Raw genomic sequence first — 16,154 nt, forward strand, 5'->3', positions numbered from 1 at the left:
GTTATTGGAATGCCCAGCCTATAATGATATTCGTGCTGAAGAAGGATTCGATCATCAACAGAGCATGTTGGAGGCCATGCAATGGGAACCCGCACGTCTGGCGAGGAAATTGGAACGTATGTGGGCTCACCGAAACTCAATTACCCCCTTTAGACGCTAGTCTGGGCTGATGTGCGGTGTTTTCCTTTCCTCCGTGGCTTTTAGGCGTTGTAGTATTACCCTTGGGCCCTCGGCTCGTATGGGTAATCTTACAGGTATGGGGTCACGCACCCCCAACCATGTAACACACACACACACACATAACACGTCTTCGTCGCAATTAAGCCCGTGAAATTTTACGGGTGCTGTGCATTACGGCTTGGGGGATTACGGGTCAAGACCTTGTGATTACGGGTAATGTAACCTGTGGATGACTTCCAGCACGGGCAACCAACAAAATGTCACCTGTGTTATTCCTTATAAAAGGAATGCTTTGGCAACTTAAAAATAAGCATGTGTACAAATTTTCTTGGCCGGTAATTACATGTGAAGACCACGTGATTACGGGTAAACATGAATTTACGGGTGAAAACCTTTCCCAGAGTGAGAGTAGCGGTGTACCTCCAACAAGTGTACCTCCATCAGGCATAAATGTGTTCACCTCAACCCTGCGCCGTGAGGGCAATCCGTTACACAGCGTGTGGAAATCCTGATTTGCACCGGACTCAGTTGCCTGACACACATGGCCCATGCAAGTTCGGTCGCACCATGGGGCCATGGGAGGCCGCGTTAGCAGTGAAGGGTGGTAGCCGGTAGTAAATCTCATCACCATGAAATATAGACGGACCACCATCGCCCAAACGTCAACAAAACAATAACAATAGAGCTGCAATGAACGAGACGCGACACATGCCGATAGACGATCACAAACGAACCATTAGCAAATGTGCGTTAGGTGTGACGGGTCCATCATAGGGCCTGCCGAGGTGTCCAATTAAGGCAATATCAAGAATACAATATAATATAATAGGATAGTATATTATATAAGCCCATCACACGGAAAATGCGAAATGAATCAGAAAGAGCAAAAAATTAGAAAGGGAATCACAAATGCTCGCAGGCTAACAGCACCAGGTCAAACAGCATTCTGCTTGCACTTCTTTGTACGGCACTGGCCAATGTCCTCAGCATATACAGCTGCAGGCACCATCTGGGTCATCAGCGGCTCCAGGGTATCAGGGTAGGCGTATCTGGTGCCTGCTGGACGGTAGACAGCCGAATAGCTCTCCAGCACTGCTGCTGCTACTGCACTGCTGTTGCTACTGCACTGCTGTTGCTACTGCACCGCTGTTGCAACTGCACTGCTGTTGCTACTGCACTGCTGTTGCTACTGCACTGCTGTTGCTACTGCACCGCTGTTGCAACTGCACTGCTGTTGCAACTGCACTGCTGTTGCTACTGCACTGCTGTTGCTACTGCACTGCTGTTGCTACTGCACCGCTGTTGCAACTGCACTGCTGTTGCTACTGCACTGCTGTTGCTACTGCACTGCTGTTGCTACTGCACCGCTGTTGCAACTGCACTGCTGTTGCAACTGCACTGCTGTTGCTACTGCACTGCTGTTGCTACTGCACTGCTGTTGCTACTGCACTGCTGTTGCTACTGCACCGCTGTTGCAACTGCACTGCTGTTGCTACTGCACTGCTGTTGCTACTGCACTGCTGTTGCTACTGCACTGCTGTTGCTACTGCACCGCTGTTGCAACTGCACTGCTGTTGCTACTGCACTGCTGTTGCTACTGCACTGCTGTTGCTACTGCACCGCTGTTGCAACTGCACTGCTGTTGCTACTGCACTGCTGTTGCTACTGCACTGCTGTTGCTACTGCACTGCTGTTGCTACTGCACTGCTGTTGCTACTGTCCGGCGGCAGCCTGACATCCGGTGACTGCTGGATCCATTGTCCGTCAGCACTACTGTCAGCCGCTGAAGCATGTTAAAAAACGGCGGACGCCTGAAAGCGGCGGTGCTCGTGCAGCAGGAGCCTGGATTGTGCGAGGAGAGGAGCAGGAGCGCAGTGGAAGATTGTGGTGTTCGTGTGAGAGTGGTGTTGTGTTGCTCCTTCAATTGAGAAGGAGCCACAGCCAGTATGCAAGTACCTGGGTCCCATGACTGTACCCTCTCATGACTGACTACACTCCACTCACCCACAAGCCAGCCAACCCGCCAGCTCCTCACGGCATCTGTGCCTGTTCTACTGGGGGTGATCCACTCGGGCCTTACCTCCTGGGTTGGGGGCTCTGCCAGGGCCTCAGCCGCCTGTGGCTGGGCCCGGTCGACCGTTTCCCGGGGCGGTTCCAGCTTGAAATAGTTCCAAAGCCCGTTGTAATATGCAACCCCCAGGTGGTTTTCAATGCCCTCCTTGATTCCCGTGTAGGTAAACTGCACCGGGAGCCGGCGTGGGCCGGAATCCGCAATAAGGCCCACGTGAGCATTGGGGTCGTTCTCCTGGGGTTGGGTTGGTTTTATGAAGGCAGGGGGGAGGTTCGCAGCGTCAGTGGCTGGGTAGCTGACTGGGTGAGCGAGGTGTCAACAAAGGTGCAGCAGCACAGATGGTGTAGCAGGGAGTCATTGTACCTATTCCGATGTGTGCGGTCGCACTATTTTTGGGCGGGGCCCCAGCGCGAAGCGCCCAGGGGGCTCCCGACCTGTAGGATTGCCCATGTCCGTGTGTGTGTATGTGTGTGTGTGTGTGTGTGTGTGTGTGTGTGTGTGTGTGTGTGTGTGTGTGTTTGTGTGTGTGTGTGTGTGTGTGTGTGTGTGTGTTTGTTCGTGTGTGTGTAACGGACCAAACATAATATCTCGCCCGGCTGAAACGCGTTATAGGTACTATACAGCATTCTCTATTGCAAGGTATCTCGCATGTAGCTAACAAAGACCGTATGAGCACAAACAAGTTTAGCTGCCTCCATTCACCGACCTCAAAAGTCACATCAACGCCTCTCGCGCTAAATTTCATCCCGAAAGCTGCCGCGTATCTCATAATGGAATTCTGAGATGACGGCTTATGATAACTCGAACACCCAGCTTGTGTTACCATTTGCCGGCATGGGCAATCCGACTTGCCACCAGCAGGCCAACATAATTTGCTTTCAAATCTCTATGAAATACACAAGCTGCTTGTTTGTACATTTACTTGGGCCAATGCACGGGGCCTCCGAAGAGTTGCGGTGTGCCCCGATGAAGCCCGCGGCTGTGGGGCGGATTGCTGAGGCCGCTGGCGCTTCGGGGATAAACATCACAGACAGCACCGAAATTCACCCAGCTTTCGTTACCATTTTCCCGCACGGGCATTCCGACTTGCGGTCTGCCGCACTGTCCATGCGGCATGCACCCGGGATGGATGCGATTCGCGTGGAGCCCGCAGGCGGTGCTGATGATTCCGCCGGTGCAAGCTTAGCTCCCACACCATCAGTACTGCTGCAACAAAGCACATCTCCCACCGCAGTGACACTACCCATCAATTGTCACACGTGCCGCGCTAGCTACCGGCCTGTACGGATGCAGGGGGACCCGCCCTTTTTCCGGCTTCGAGGAAGCCGACACCCAACTTGTCCAGTGTGCGAGTGTGCACCTTCACCGTCCTTGCTTGCCGATTTTGTTTAGAACCAAGGCTCGGAACCCAAGAACAGCATAGCGAGCCCAACACATGCCTGGATGTGGTGCTGCTGCGAATGGATACCTGGCATACACTTTTACATGACTGTCAGCCTCCAACCAACCAACTGCCGCCAATTACCAAGATGCTAGGAACCCACCCAAATGAGCTACTGCCTCACCGCTGTCTGCAGATCCCAGTGGGCGGCCACATGGTAGTACTTGAAGTTGGGGTCGCGGGCGCCCTGCAGGAGAGGCCTATCAGGGACCCTGCGAGTGCGAGTAAGAGTGCGAGTAAGAGTGCGAGTATGAGTGCAAGTGTGAGTGCGCGTAAGAGTGCGAGTATGAGTGCGGGTAAGAGTGCGGGTATGAGTGCGGGTATGAGTGCGGGTAAGAGTGCGGGTATGAGTGCGGGTATGAGTGCGGGTAAGAGTGCGGGTATGAGTGCGGGTAAGAGTGCGGGTATGAGTGCGGGTATGAGTGCGAGTGTGAGTGCGAATGTGAGTGCGAGTAAGAGTGCGAGTATGAGTAAGAGAAGACTTAAGGTGATGGTAGAATACCTGAGAGACGAGACATGAGCGCTTAAAGGGAGGCTTCAATCCCTGTACGGTAGACGGATGCGCAACATGTCACTGGGGCTGGCGAGCATAATCTGCCATGGAATGCAAAGCAGATGCGGCAAAAGCACGAATGATAAGGACTCTGATGACCATGGCCAACACACATCATCTTTATACCAGCAGCAGCTTCAACAACAGTAATGACAACGGCGTTCCACTGCCAGAACAACATTCTACAACCTGTTTTCCATGTCTTATATGCATCATTTTGCCGATTCAGCCGCTAGTGCCGTACCTGGGGATCAGGTCCTTGGTGTTGGTCAAACGCCAGGCATTTGAAGCCAGCTTATTGAACTCGTTCATGAACACCAAGTTGCCCACGCGGGGGCTGGCGAAGGTGTAACACAGGATATCGCCAGTGAAGACCCTGAGGCCGTACATCCCGATACCATTGACCGCGAATTTGCGTGATGAGACATCGAAATGGACCACAGTTGGCCGCGGTGGTGCACACAAGGGATAGGACGGCCAGGTGGACGAAACGGGATAGAGAGGGGGGGGGAAGCAATACCATCCAAGCCACCACGAAATTAAAACTGCTGGCTCCTTCTCTTTAGTGACTTTACTAAACAAATGCAGCAATCCCCATCGTAAAGAGCATATCGCCATGTGAGGCCTGTTTTGCCCATTTGATCGAAGATGACATCATTCCCACTCGTACAGTGCCGTACCCTTCCTGCTTGCGGGCGCTCAAGTCGTATGTCGCCAGCGTTGCCAGAGCACCGCCTAGCGAGTGTCCCGTGAAGACGACGGTGGTGGAGGAGGCGCGGCCATCTGTCCCTACAGCAGCAGCCCACACCAGGAGTTTGCATAAAGACACAGCAGGTAGGGCCGTTCCCATGGTGATGCAGGTGGCGGGCCCATGGCGGCGGTGGTGGACACCAGCCAAAGAGTACTCAGGGAGACGCCAAGGGAGCTGAATCCTTCTCACATTCCTCTCCCCCTCGAGCGAACATCCTCGGTCGCCCCCGGGCATATCCCGTAGGATTTTGGTTGTTTGAGATCCCGTAGGATTGTGAGATTGTCGGTTATTGTGACATTTCGTGAGTCCCCGTCCGGGATGGAGGGATTTGATTTTACTCAGCTGGTAGACTTCTCACCCGCCCAGGCATCCACCTTTGGGATATGAGTATGATGTGTGAAACAGGGGGGTGTATCTTCGCCCGTGGCAGCTACCCTGCGAAACCCTGCCTTCCCCGGTATTTCGGGGCACCCTCATCCAGTCACCCTAGTCAACTTCTCAGTGGATCGCTCAGGTTCCGCACCCACCACCAGCATCCAACGGAATCTGCCGGGTCGACAGCGGCCCAACTCCGTTCCTGGTCGGCTCGCAGGTTAACTTTATCCCAGGTCACCACCGTCCATCAACTAGGGGCGCAATGCATTCCACCATCGGAAGGACGTTTTGACCCTAACGGGTATCGATCCCGGGATCTTCCGGGGGGCAATGGTCGCGCCTTACCAGTGGTGCCAAACCCTTGGGTATATATGCATCGTGACTGGTGTGCGATATGTTCACAACCGGATTCGATTCGGGGATTTCTCACCTCCTAGCAATTCGCACCATTGTAGCACCAGGCAAAGAGTACCCAGGGAGATGCCAAGGGAGCTTAACCCTTCCTACAGCGGTGGTGGACACCTAGACGCACAGTGGCATTGGCATCCTCACCTGCCGGATACTGCTGGTCAAAAATGAGCAGATCCAGAATCGACATGATCGTCGCGCGGATGCTCATGTAGGCGCGGAGGAAGCCGGTGTGCACCAGGACCTGCGGTGGAGTCTTCAGGCCATTGGCCTCCAGGGGATTCAGGTCGTCTGGTGGCGTGAGGAACAGATCGGCATCCGTCAAGATGTTGGCTAGGGAGTCCTGTCACGAAGGAGTGAGAAACGGAGGGAGGGACGAAAGGAGGTTACATCACATGGCGGTGGGTCGGGGGCAACAAATAATTCGCAGGAGTGCAACTTCTTAGCATTACGGGGTGCTGTAGAGTCACTAACATGAATGCTCATCGTGTGCTCAGAACCGCGCATGATTGCACGATCAATAATACATTGCAGTGCACATTCGCTGCTGCTGGATAACCAGCAAGCACACTGCGCCCTTGCTTGCTGAGACCACGTTTCCATCTGTCCGTCCGTCCGTCTGTCCGTCCGTCTGTCCATCCGTCTGTCCATCCGTCTGCTCCATTCCTCCCAACCCACCCCCAACTCCATCCGGGCCGGAACTTACGATTTCTGTCCCGCGGAAAGACACCATCACCTTTCCGCAACTGCCATTCCGGTAGAACCACACCTGCGCTCACATACATACATACATATTTTATCTCCCGGACGGGTGCTATCTCCCCTGGACTAGCCCAGGGAGGGAGAGGCGGAGGAGGGTAGTAGTCTCAGGAGGCTGTTTGGCGTCTTGTGGTGTCAGCTCTTTGCGCTCTTTTTGCGTGAGGGTTTTTAAGCTTGGTGACCTCCCCAGCCCGGGATGACTCGTCGGGCTCCCGGTCGCCCAGGTCCTGGTTGCGAGCTTTCTTTCTTTCTGCTCGGTACGTTCGGTCGGCAGGAAGAGCCCCCCAGTTGCGACTTCGTTTATGTTAGGAGGCCCGGGGGCGGAGTGCATGAGACTAACCAGCCGTGTGCACCCCCCCCGCGCTGTGTTTCGGCCCTGGGCCCCCGGCTTTTCAGCCCACAGTGTAATCAGCGTCATACATACATACATGCATGTGCTCTTGCATATGTGAATGTGTTATTGGGTGTGTATCCGTACGTGTGTTACAACCTGAGTGCATTACCATTCCAAAGGTGCAGTGACGAGAGCAGTGATGAGAGCAGGACAATTGTACAATGAAAATCTATGCGTGTATGTGTACAGCAGCACTGCGCGCAGCCACCGCCTAATCTACCACTGTATCGGTGTCGGGGCAGTTGACGTAGGCCAGCAGGGTGAGATCCTCGGCGCCCGCCTTGCGGCTCAGCTCGTCCCAGTTGACCTTCTCTTGCGGCTTTCTCAACAGAAGCTCCTGAATGGATTCCAATGTGATCTCGGCGACATCCACACGGACTGTATGTCGACGCAGGGGTCCGAAAAAGCAAAGACGTTAATCATGGATTCTTTTGCCTGCTGCTGGATGTACATATAGGTTCTTTGTGTGTGTCTGTGTGTGTGCGTGCGTGTTTGGGAGTTTTAGTAGCAATGACGCATACACGCAGGCATGGTCTACCTAGCTTTTCATCGCTGTTGCTGTATGTGCAATTGACTGCCCAGCCTAGCTAGGCGCGGAGGCAGGGAGCTGCTTAGCCCCAGTGGCAGCCATCAGCGGCCCCAGCAGCATTAGTACTGGCGCCAGCAATCAATAGCAACATTAGTGATATCAGCAGTGCTGTACAGCTAGCGCAGCTAGCGCAGCAACAGTAGCGAGCAGCCATACAGTGGCAACATAAAGCAGCAGCAGCAGCAGCAGCAGTAGCAGCGACAGCAGCATCCGGATCCCACCCTGCAACCCAACTGCAGCCTGTTATGTCACGAGTTCAGAAAAGTACCGATCGGCGGATGTCAAAATCCCAGGGTGATATGCCCGGGGTACTACAGACAAGTGCACTTAATATGTCACATGAAGCCGTTATATATCTATGTACCCGGCGGCCTTCACAACAGGTTGTATAGCACTAGACGACCTCGGTTGCCTCAGTACACATCACGGCACAGATGTAACACGGACATACTGTATCGGTGTCATACCAAGCCTGCTTACACTTGAATGCGAAACTCAGGATGTCGTGTGCGATCTGCGCGTGTGGATTGGAACGAGGCGGCATCGACAGGTCGGCGGCACGGAGCGAGGAGATGATAAGATCCGTCAATAAAAAGACAAGGAAATGATGAAATGTGCACGTTTGCGCGAAGACATTCCGGATTTATGACAATCCTATTCATGCATTACTTGTTATTTTTCTAGCCATAAATAATGTTTCACGAGATTACTTACTACCGTATCCCTCATGTCAAAAGCCAGGTTAATATCAGGAATAAATTCCTGACCCGCAAAGCTTAACATTATGAAGCGTTATCATAAAGCTAATCTTCTTTCTAATCTCCTTTAGCAAAGGAGCTAACTATCGGAATTCATGGAGTGCTTTACTTGAATATATACATTTTAAACTGTGTAACCTGGGTAACCTGGGTACAGGTTGAACAATTTCGTGTTTTATTTGGAAGTATGAAACATTGCTTGATAGCTGATGAAATCATGGCAACCGGTACTGTCGACCAAACCTCTGTTTGCCCAAGTGAAATAATAAAAAAGATTTTGGTTCATTAGGCCGGAGCAATTATCATGATTCACAATTATCCAATCAGTAGCGCAAGACCTTCTGGTTCAGATATTGATTTGACAGCACAACTAGTGAATCCATGTAATGCTGTGAATGTAAGTGTACATGATCATGTTATTATCGGCAGGGGCGAGCGGTGCACCGGCGAGAATAGTTTAGATCGAAAAGGCAAGGTAAGTTTGCCAACAACTTAGCCGTTTGAGCAAGTATCGATGGAGGACAGCGGGTTAATCCGCTACAAATACAACCTTAATTAAAAACAAGTAGCTGGCTTCCTCAGCCCCAACAAATTGAGTTATCGGCCTTTCGAGGTATTTTATAAAATAAAAAACATCAACTCGCGAGCTGACCAGGAACTAAGTTGACGCGCCGTTGATCCGCTAGATTTGGTTGGATGCTGGTGGTGAGTTGCCAAACTCAAAGAGTACACTCTGAAGTCGGATGGGGTGAATGGCTTAGGGTGCCCCTCTAGCAGGGGAGAGCAGGGAATTGCCTCGGGAAGGAGGCCATTGGTGAAGCTTAAGCACCCTGTAACAACATCAACAAAAAACAAGTAGCGGGCTTCCGTAGCCCAACGTAGCCCATTCAAACAAATGCCATGGGACAAAGGTTGCCAATTAGTTCCTCACGCACGCAACTGCTGCACGTAACTGTAGGCAGACGGGCCTAGCTGCACCTCGAAACAACGTCCTTCATAAAATACATGGCGCATACAGTTACGCAGTTACAACTTAAATATTAGCAAGGTTTGAAGTGTTGTTTCCCGTGCTTGTCCGGACCCACTTGCTAAATACGATACCACTATCAAAGAGAACGATCTGAATCAAGACCGACATGATCGAGATGTGTAAAGTGTTAACGACGCCAGCCAAACATATGCACACCGACAGACAATCACGTCTACCTACACATGATTGCCTGTCTGCGTGCATATGTTGTGCCATACACACATACACACATACATGCACACATACACACATACATGCACACATACACACATACATGCACACACGCATGGAACGAACCCACCTTCACTAATGGTTGTTCCCGGGGCAGTATATTCTTCGCGGCGAAAGGGTTGTCGGAGAACGGGGCCAGCAGCCATGTGAAACTCATTTGGTTAGCTTTCCGGGGGCATTCGGCGGGCGCGGGGGGGGGGGCCCAGTCACCGAACGAATAACACGCACGGGGCTGAAGGGGCGGGAGTTCCGTGTCAGTTAATTAACGATAGCTCGGAGGGGGTTTCCAACGGTCATCGCATGTGAAACAGGCAAGGCATATTACGCAATCATCGCTAAAAGCTGAATCTGGCAGCCAATACTGGTACGACACTCTACCATACTACGATCGACACTTTATGTGTGTTGGAGATCACTCTCTGGTAGTAAGAAGGCGCTGTGCGCAGGCAGAACGCACGAACGAGTATGGACAATGATCAAAGCACCAGCTTGGCAATTAATGACCAACCCAGTGCGGCTCATGCGGTATACCCTCTGCTAGTCGACCTGTTTCAACCACTTACGAGCAGCTGGATCATTGCCGCCCGCATTCGTGCTGGTGGAGGAGCCAGCAACGTTGGCAGCAGTAGCTGCCTCCCTGAGTAGGGCCTGCATTGGTACAACTTTAGTGGACCGGTTTGCACCCACGTCCGTCAGGGGAATACGGATGTGTACCGGCTCCGGCGGCACTCCCCCGTTGCATATTTCGTTGCCGTAGTACAGCGTCAGATGGAGCAGGTCCTTTTTTTGTCCCTGTGCGTGTTTGTATGCGCGTATGGATGTGTGCGTGGGGACCACAGTAATAAGGAAACATAGATAGCTTATGTGTGTGTAACGGGTGGCCGGGTACGTGTATGTGTGTGGGGAAGCCGGGGGTATGTGATTGTTGTATCACGGCTGCAGAAAAGTACCAATGTCAGAATCCCGTGATATGCCCTCCAGGATACTACAGTATGCACGCATTTGACAGTTTCTGACACCACCGGTACCTGTATCACCAGGCTGCATACTCCTGTACATGAAGGACATGCAGCCCAACGTCCTCACCGTACACCAAGCTCAAGTTTCTCGTCCTGCCCCTTCAGCGGTAGACTGACGTGAATTGCAGCTCCCCGAATGCTGCCCTGCTGCTGCTCACCCTTGGCAGCAGTGGCAGCTGCAGCGGCTCGAAGGATTCGGGGTTGGATGCATAGCTCGACTGACAGACTGACGCCACAGAAGGGCTTAAGTGCCAGAGCGTCAGTCAGCTCGACAACCAAGATGCCGCCGTTGCCTGTGTTCAAGTTGCGTTTAACGAAGTCCCTGGGATCAGCAGGTCAGGTAGAGGCAGGTCAGGTAGAGGCAGGTCAGGTAGGGGCAGGTCAGGTAGGGGCAGGTCAGGTACGGTAACATACAAGCTATATAGCCATGTACACACCGGGCTGGGTTCTGAACGTCAGAGAACCAAGGCACGTAGTTGGTTGCATAGCGGAGGGAAGGCAGCAAGGGAATTATGGTGTGTGTGGCGAGCGAGGGACCAGAAGGCTATTGTCCAGGACGTTCACCTGATGTAATACGAAAAGTAAAAAAATAAAAGCGTTAACGATGCTTGAGCTGCCGACCCCGCCCACTCAACCCGTACCATCCCGCCCATAACTCCTAAACTTAAGGTACATGGCGTGCGCGCAGATGGATGGATGGATGGATGAACAAATCGAAGTGACAAAGTGCGGTGATTTTGGGCCTGTCGTTTTCTTGCTGTTGTCATGCACGGGCTGCCTGGGTGCCCGATCTAGCTGATACCGCACGAGTCGTCGCAGACATGCTGTAATGTGATTGTTATAGGAGCCGCTGTAAAATCATTGCAAAAGTCCGGTCTCTATTGAACATTTAATTTGTGGCATTTCTTAACACCTTGGCCACCAATTCGTCAGGCCGCGCAAACCTGCTGCCAGCATTCCTTAGCTAGATATCGGAACGCAGCCGCTGCTGCTGCTGCTGCTGCTTACGGACGCCGCCGCGCGTCGTAACACCGAAGCTAGGTAGCGGCTAAATTGCATTAGTGTAGGCACTATCAGGCTAATTTTATCTTTACTTACTGGTCCGTGAAAACCACCTCGGCGACGCCGGTGCTTCCGGAGGCATAAGTAGGACTGGTCCCTGGCGCGTTGTAGGCTTCAAAAGCGTAACGCGCCGCCTGGCAAGTGTCCTTTAGGCTGGGTGCCACTGGAGGTTGCGCCTGGAAAGAGTATTTGGAGGTGCTGGTGAAGAACGATAAAAGGTAAAGTACGCTCGCCATTGCACGCAGAGGCTTTGCTGCACACTGCAAAAAGCCACGCTCACCTGTTCCATTTTGGCTTCTGGAAACTCACTCTGTGGTGAAAAAACGCACAATTTACAGCATGGACTCTGAGCCTCCAATAGGTGTGCTGCTCACTGAGCACCACTGAATGCAGACCGCTTTATTTAGGTCATGAAAGGACTATGAAAAATGGCAACTTAGGTCATGATTGCAACTTTCGATTCTGGTCTTAAATAGTCTTCGTACAATTGCCCGTTCACCCAGCTGGAAATTACGCGCTCAGTGCACGATAATATAAGTGGTACCCCTGCTGAAAGCCGTGGCGTACATGGTGATTTTCAAGCTCCACCGCAGGTGCGTTACGAGATGTCACGAAATCCCTTGCAGGCTCCCGTGCTTCAGGGACACCAACTACTCCCTTCCATCCCCTACGCCTTATTGTTATTGTGTGCCTTCATCCATAAGCCCTGATCATTGCCATTTTCACTTTTGCCACATTTTGTGGAGGTGCATTCTGAACACCTCGTTGGCATCAGTCACAGGTCCGGCTTCCATCAGCCAGCTAGGGTGTAGTTTTAAGATAACTGACAGGCTAAAAGTCGGCGCTTTAAGCACGCGACTTTTAGCCATTTCCAAGCTATCAGGGCCCGCCAAAGTTAGTCCGTATTCAGGGTCGCGCGAGCTCAATACTGTATAATAAGCAAAATAATGATCTCTTAAGTATTGAACCATTGTGATGATTCCGATGCTTTACTCAGACCGTTTCGTTGCAAGGTGAACTTACCACCTGAGCGACCTCTACTTAAAGTCCGCGACCTCTACTTATCCTGTTTATTTAGCTAATTCATTATGATATCATCATAAATAATGTTTACATTTGCCGCTTTAGCTAGTTGCGCTGCCGCACCGACGAAACATGAAGTGACCATTGAAAGTGCGGTAGGAGTACATTCGACAAAACTCAGCTGCCATGGACGCACGCGACTTTTAGCCAAACTTTAGTGGAATAAAGCGACTGCTATCTCACCCTTAACTGGGGAGCGCTAACTGGCTAATGGAAGCCCGCCCTTCATGTCAAATGCTGTTTTGGCGGCCCCACGATACAACCGTTCTCGGCGAGTCGACGATTTGTAAGTTGTAACCTGTTCGTACCAGATTCAAGCTGTCAAACATGATATTTTCAGACCCGCGTAGACCCGTATCAACGAACTTGCCCAACTGCCAGCCTCAGCCTCTGGAGCTGCCCCAATCACTTTCCCACCAGCGCGCGTCTCGCAACTCCAACAATCATTTGCCATGGCACCGGTCTTGCCTTCTGCTACACAAACATAGCTCATAACATAACACAGGGCGGGAAGGCGGCGGGATAAAGCCAACCTTGCGGAGGTCATGTTCGAAGCCTGTTTGAAGGATAGCGCAGTCCATCTGCAGATTTTATTCATGAGGCAGATAGTGGGGATGGCACGGCCATCCCACAGGCTGTTGTATGCGGAGCTGGCTGAACTCCCCTTACAGTATTACATGGTGAAACAGATCCTCCGTTTCTTCACCTTCAAAAGCAAGTGGGGTCCATTGCTCATGCAGTTTTACGGCAGGAGATAACCGATGCTCTGACCAACCTGGAATGGGAGGGTTGGGGAACCTCAATGTTATGACTGTTTTCCTTCTTGGAGTGCAATATATGGAGCGGAATACCGCAAGAAGTCATGGGGGGAAAGGAGCGTGTTGACTGGTTGTTGAGTAGGCCTTCGGGTAGAGGAGCGATGATAACGGCACAAAGGGAGCGCTGATGAGCGGCTGGGACCATACGCGTCTGACTGTCTTGCCAGAGGAGTACCCATCAGATGGGAAACAATCGGGATTGCAAATGGTGAAGTATAAGCACTGAATGGGGCTGCCTTTTTCGGGAGCCCCAGCCGTCATGTGGCCAACACATGCTAAGGTTTTCATTCCTCGTTTAGCACATCGTAAGTTAATGCAGTTTCGTTTGTGTTGCTGGGCTTTGGAGGCAAACAGAGCACGAAGGGGCAAGTACCATGTCCCCAGGGGGCAGCGGTTTTGCCGCTGTTTTGCCGTACTAATAGCCGAATCGGGGATGGACACACGTGTTATTGGAATGCCCAGCCTATAATGATATTCGTGCTGAAGAGGGATTCGATCATCAACAGAGCATGTTGGAGGCCATGAAATGGGAAGGCATTGATCCTGTACACTGATCCTGTCCTTTCATGGTGTCGGTTAAATATCTTATTTTAGGCGTAGCCTAAAATGTGGTTTGCAGACGGGCATCAGAGCGGCGTCGTACGGTGCGGTTGGTTGGTTGTTGTCTTGAGCTGCTGTTTTGCTCGGTGGTGGTTAGTCTTGTCTTATTAATCTTCTTTGTGATCTCTGATTCTGCTTCTGGTTGGTACGAGCTCTCTTTATCAGAACAGCTGCTAGTTGCCACTGTTATTGTCTGTTGGTCAGCGGTGCGGATCTGGCCACCTTTCTTTTCAAAAACACGCGCAACGGTTCAATTCATTTCGTCAGTTCGTCTGGTGTTGGTTGCTGTAGCCATGTCGCCCTTTGACCATCTGCGCACGACCGCTGACTGCGACCGAGAGCTTGTCTCCTTCCCACCGCTGTCATCGGATGAACTGGACATATTGCAGCGGGTAGAAGATCAGCTTTTGGCTATTGACGAGGCGTTGGCGACAGACCTCGGCCAGCAGGAGCAGCATTTGCCCGCTCGGGCTTCGAAATCAGCCAAGGACACCCACACAGCCAAACTCAAGTCCATTCGGTGCAAGCATGAGTCACAGCGTTCGAGGCTTCTTCGAGCCAACCCGTCCGTTACCAACCTGAAGACTCGTGACACCGCTCGGCTGGTGATTCAAGAGCGCAAACTTCAGCTCGTCTCCGGTGTTCCGCTGCAGTGGCACCCCCTCCCTAGTGTTGGCGAGGATGACGCAGGTGAGCTCCCCGCGTTGGACAACGCGGGACCGGGTTGCTCGGGTGGGTTGGGTCAGCACGGGCGCACCCAGGGCGCCGTGGAGGGCGGAGCTCAGGGGGCTCACATTCTGGCTGGCTCTGACCTTGAAACCATAGTCGACAATGGTGGATACAATCAGCTGGCGCAGACTATCATTGGCAACCTCGAGACGCAGCCCGCCCACGGTGCAGCTCCACCCAGGTGGCTGCAGCCACCATGCCCGCAACCCCCTCTTCAGCTGCTGTTCAACCCAAGGCCCCTCACCAGGCTGGCGCCATCGTAGTTCGGCATGCACTCCCCCCACCGCACCCCTTCAACGCCCCCCTCCCAGTGCTCGCTGGCCCCAGCCACCACTGGCAGCCTGTTGGCAGCCGGCCTGACCACTGCTCCTGGCTTGCTGGGACCCTTCAGTGATATGCTCAGCCTCATGGTGGATCGGGGGGTCGTCCTGGACACCGTGCCGGAGTGGGGATTGATATTCAAGGAGGCAGGCGGACAGCGCCTGGCGTCCGACCAGTCAGCCTTCAACAGTCATGCCAACCACGTCATCAACCACAACATTGCGGCCACTCAGGCAGCTGCAGTGGAGTTTGACGAGACGCAGGACCCTGAAGCACGGGTGCAGCTGGCCATGCAGGTAGTGCAGCACTACAAGACAGCATCCGAGGCGCAGCAGACCCAGAAGTAGCTCAACGACATGTCACAGCTGTTGCCCTACAAGGAGGTCATCCGCCTGGTGAGGGATGGTGACCCATGTAAGACCTCCCTCGTCGCCTGCCTTGCTTCCCTCTCCTTCGAACAGTGAGCACACCTGGGCACGGCGCTTACAGGGCAGTCTCAGTCGGCCAGCCGGTCCGGTTCCAAGCAGCCCTTCACCTCCACACAGCCCCCCAGGGTGGGTCCCCAAGAGGGCCCCGAGGACATCACATGCCTCGTCTGCAACCAGCGGGGCCACTGCTTTCACAACTGCATGCAACTCCAGGCTATGCTCCGGGACCAGCAGCAGGCAGCGATGGAAACACGTTTTATTGGAATGCCCAGCCTATAATGATATTCGTGCTGAAGAGGGATTCGATCATCAACAGAGCATGTTGGAGGCCATGAAATGGGAAGGCATTGATCCTGTACACTGATCCTGTCCTTGGATGGTGTCAGTTAAATGTCCATAATCAAAGGTGCTCTTAGCTCCTTTCCAGCCAGAGAGTACCGACGTTCAATCAGCTGCGACCGAGCAGCTGCTGTGGAGGATTTATGGGTGGTTTCAGTGGCTAGCATGCCGTCGCCCTGTGCATTGCTATCCCACCCAGAAGAGGTCTTCTCCCG

The 16,154-nt window shown here is 52.7% G+C and overlaps 3 protein-coding genes across 3 annotated transcripts; 1 reads left to right on the plus strand and 2 right to left on the minus strand.

Annotated features, from left to right (window-relative positions):
• Nucleotides 1–1,956: 1,956 nt before the first annotated feature.
• Nucleotides 1,957–8,304, minus strand: VOLCADRAFT_90225 (uncharacterized protein; the record flags this gene model as incomplete). The annotated part of the gene is made up of 9 exons (XM_002949874.1): nt 1,957–2,022; nt 2,261–2,485; nt 3,817–3,892; nt 4,490–4,621; nt 4,926–5,034; nt 5,924–6,122; nt 7,153–7,310; nt 8,002–8,035; nt 8,236–8,304. 9 exons carry the CDS (start codon nt 8,302–8,304, stop codon nt 1,957–1,959), a joined length of 1,068 nt encoding a protein of 355 aa, XP_002949920.1.
• A 298-nt stretch (nt 8,305–8,602) lies between these two features.
• VOLCADRAFT_90226 (uncharacterized protein) lies at nt 8,603–11,910 on the minus strand (the record flags this gene model as incomplete). The annotated part of the gene is made up of 6 exons (XM_002949875.1): nt 8,603–8,668; nt 9,611–9,772; nt 10,104–10,188; nt 10,627–10,881; nt 11,658–11,797; nt 11,902–11,910. 6 exons carry the CDS (start codon nt 11,908–11,910, stop codon nt 8,603–8,605), a joined length of 717 nt encoding a protein of 238 aa, XP_002949921.1.
• A 2,505-nt stretch (nt 11,911–14,415) lies between these two features.
• Nucleotides 14,416–15,519, plus strand: VOLCADRAFT_90227 (uncharacterized protein; the record flags this gene model as incomplete). Its single annotated transcript, XM_002949770.1, has 2 exons — nt 14,416–15,016; nt 15,179–15,519. 2 exons carry the CDS (start codon nt 14,416–14,418, stop codon nt 15,517–15,519), a joined length of 942 nt encoding a protein of 313 aa, XP_002949816.1.
• Between the last annotated feature and the right edge of the window lie 635 nt (nt 15,520–16,154).

The sequence above is a fragment of the Volvox carteri genome, assembly GCF_000143455.1.
Source record: "Volvox carteri f. nagariensis unplaced genomic scaffold VOLCAscaffold_16, whole genome shotgun sequence".
Lineage (NCBI taxonomy): Eukaryota > Viridiplantae > Chlorophyta > Chlorophyceae > Chlamydomonadales > Volvocaceae > Volvox > Volvox carteri.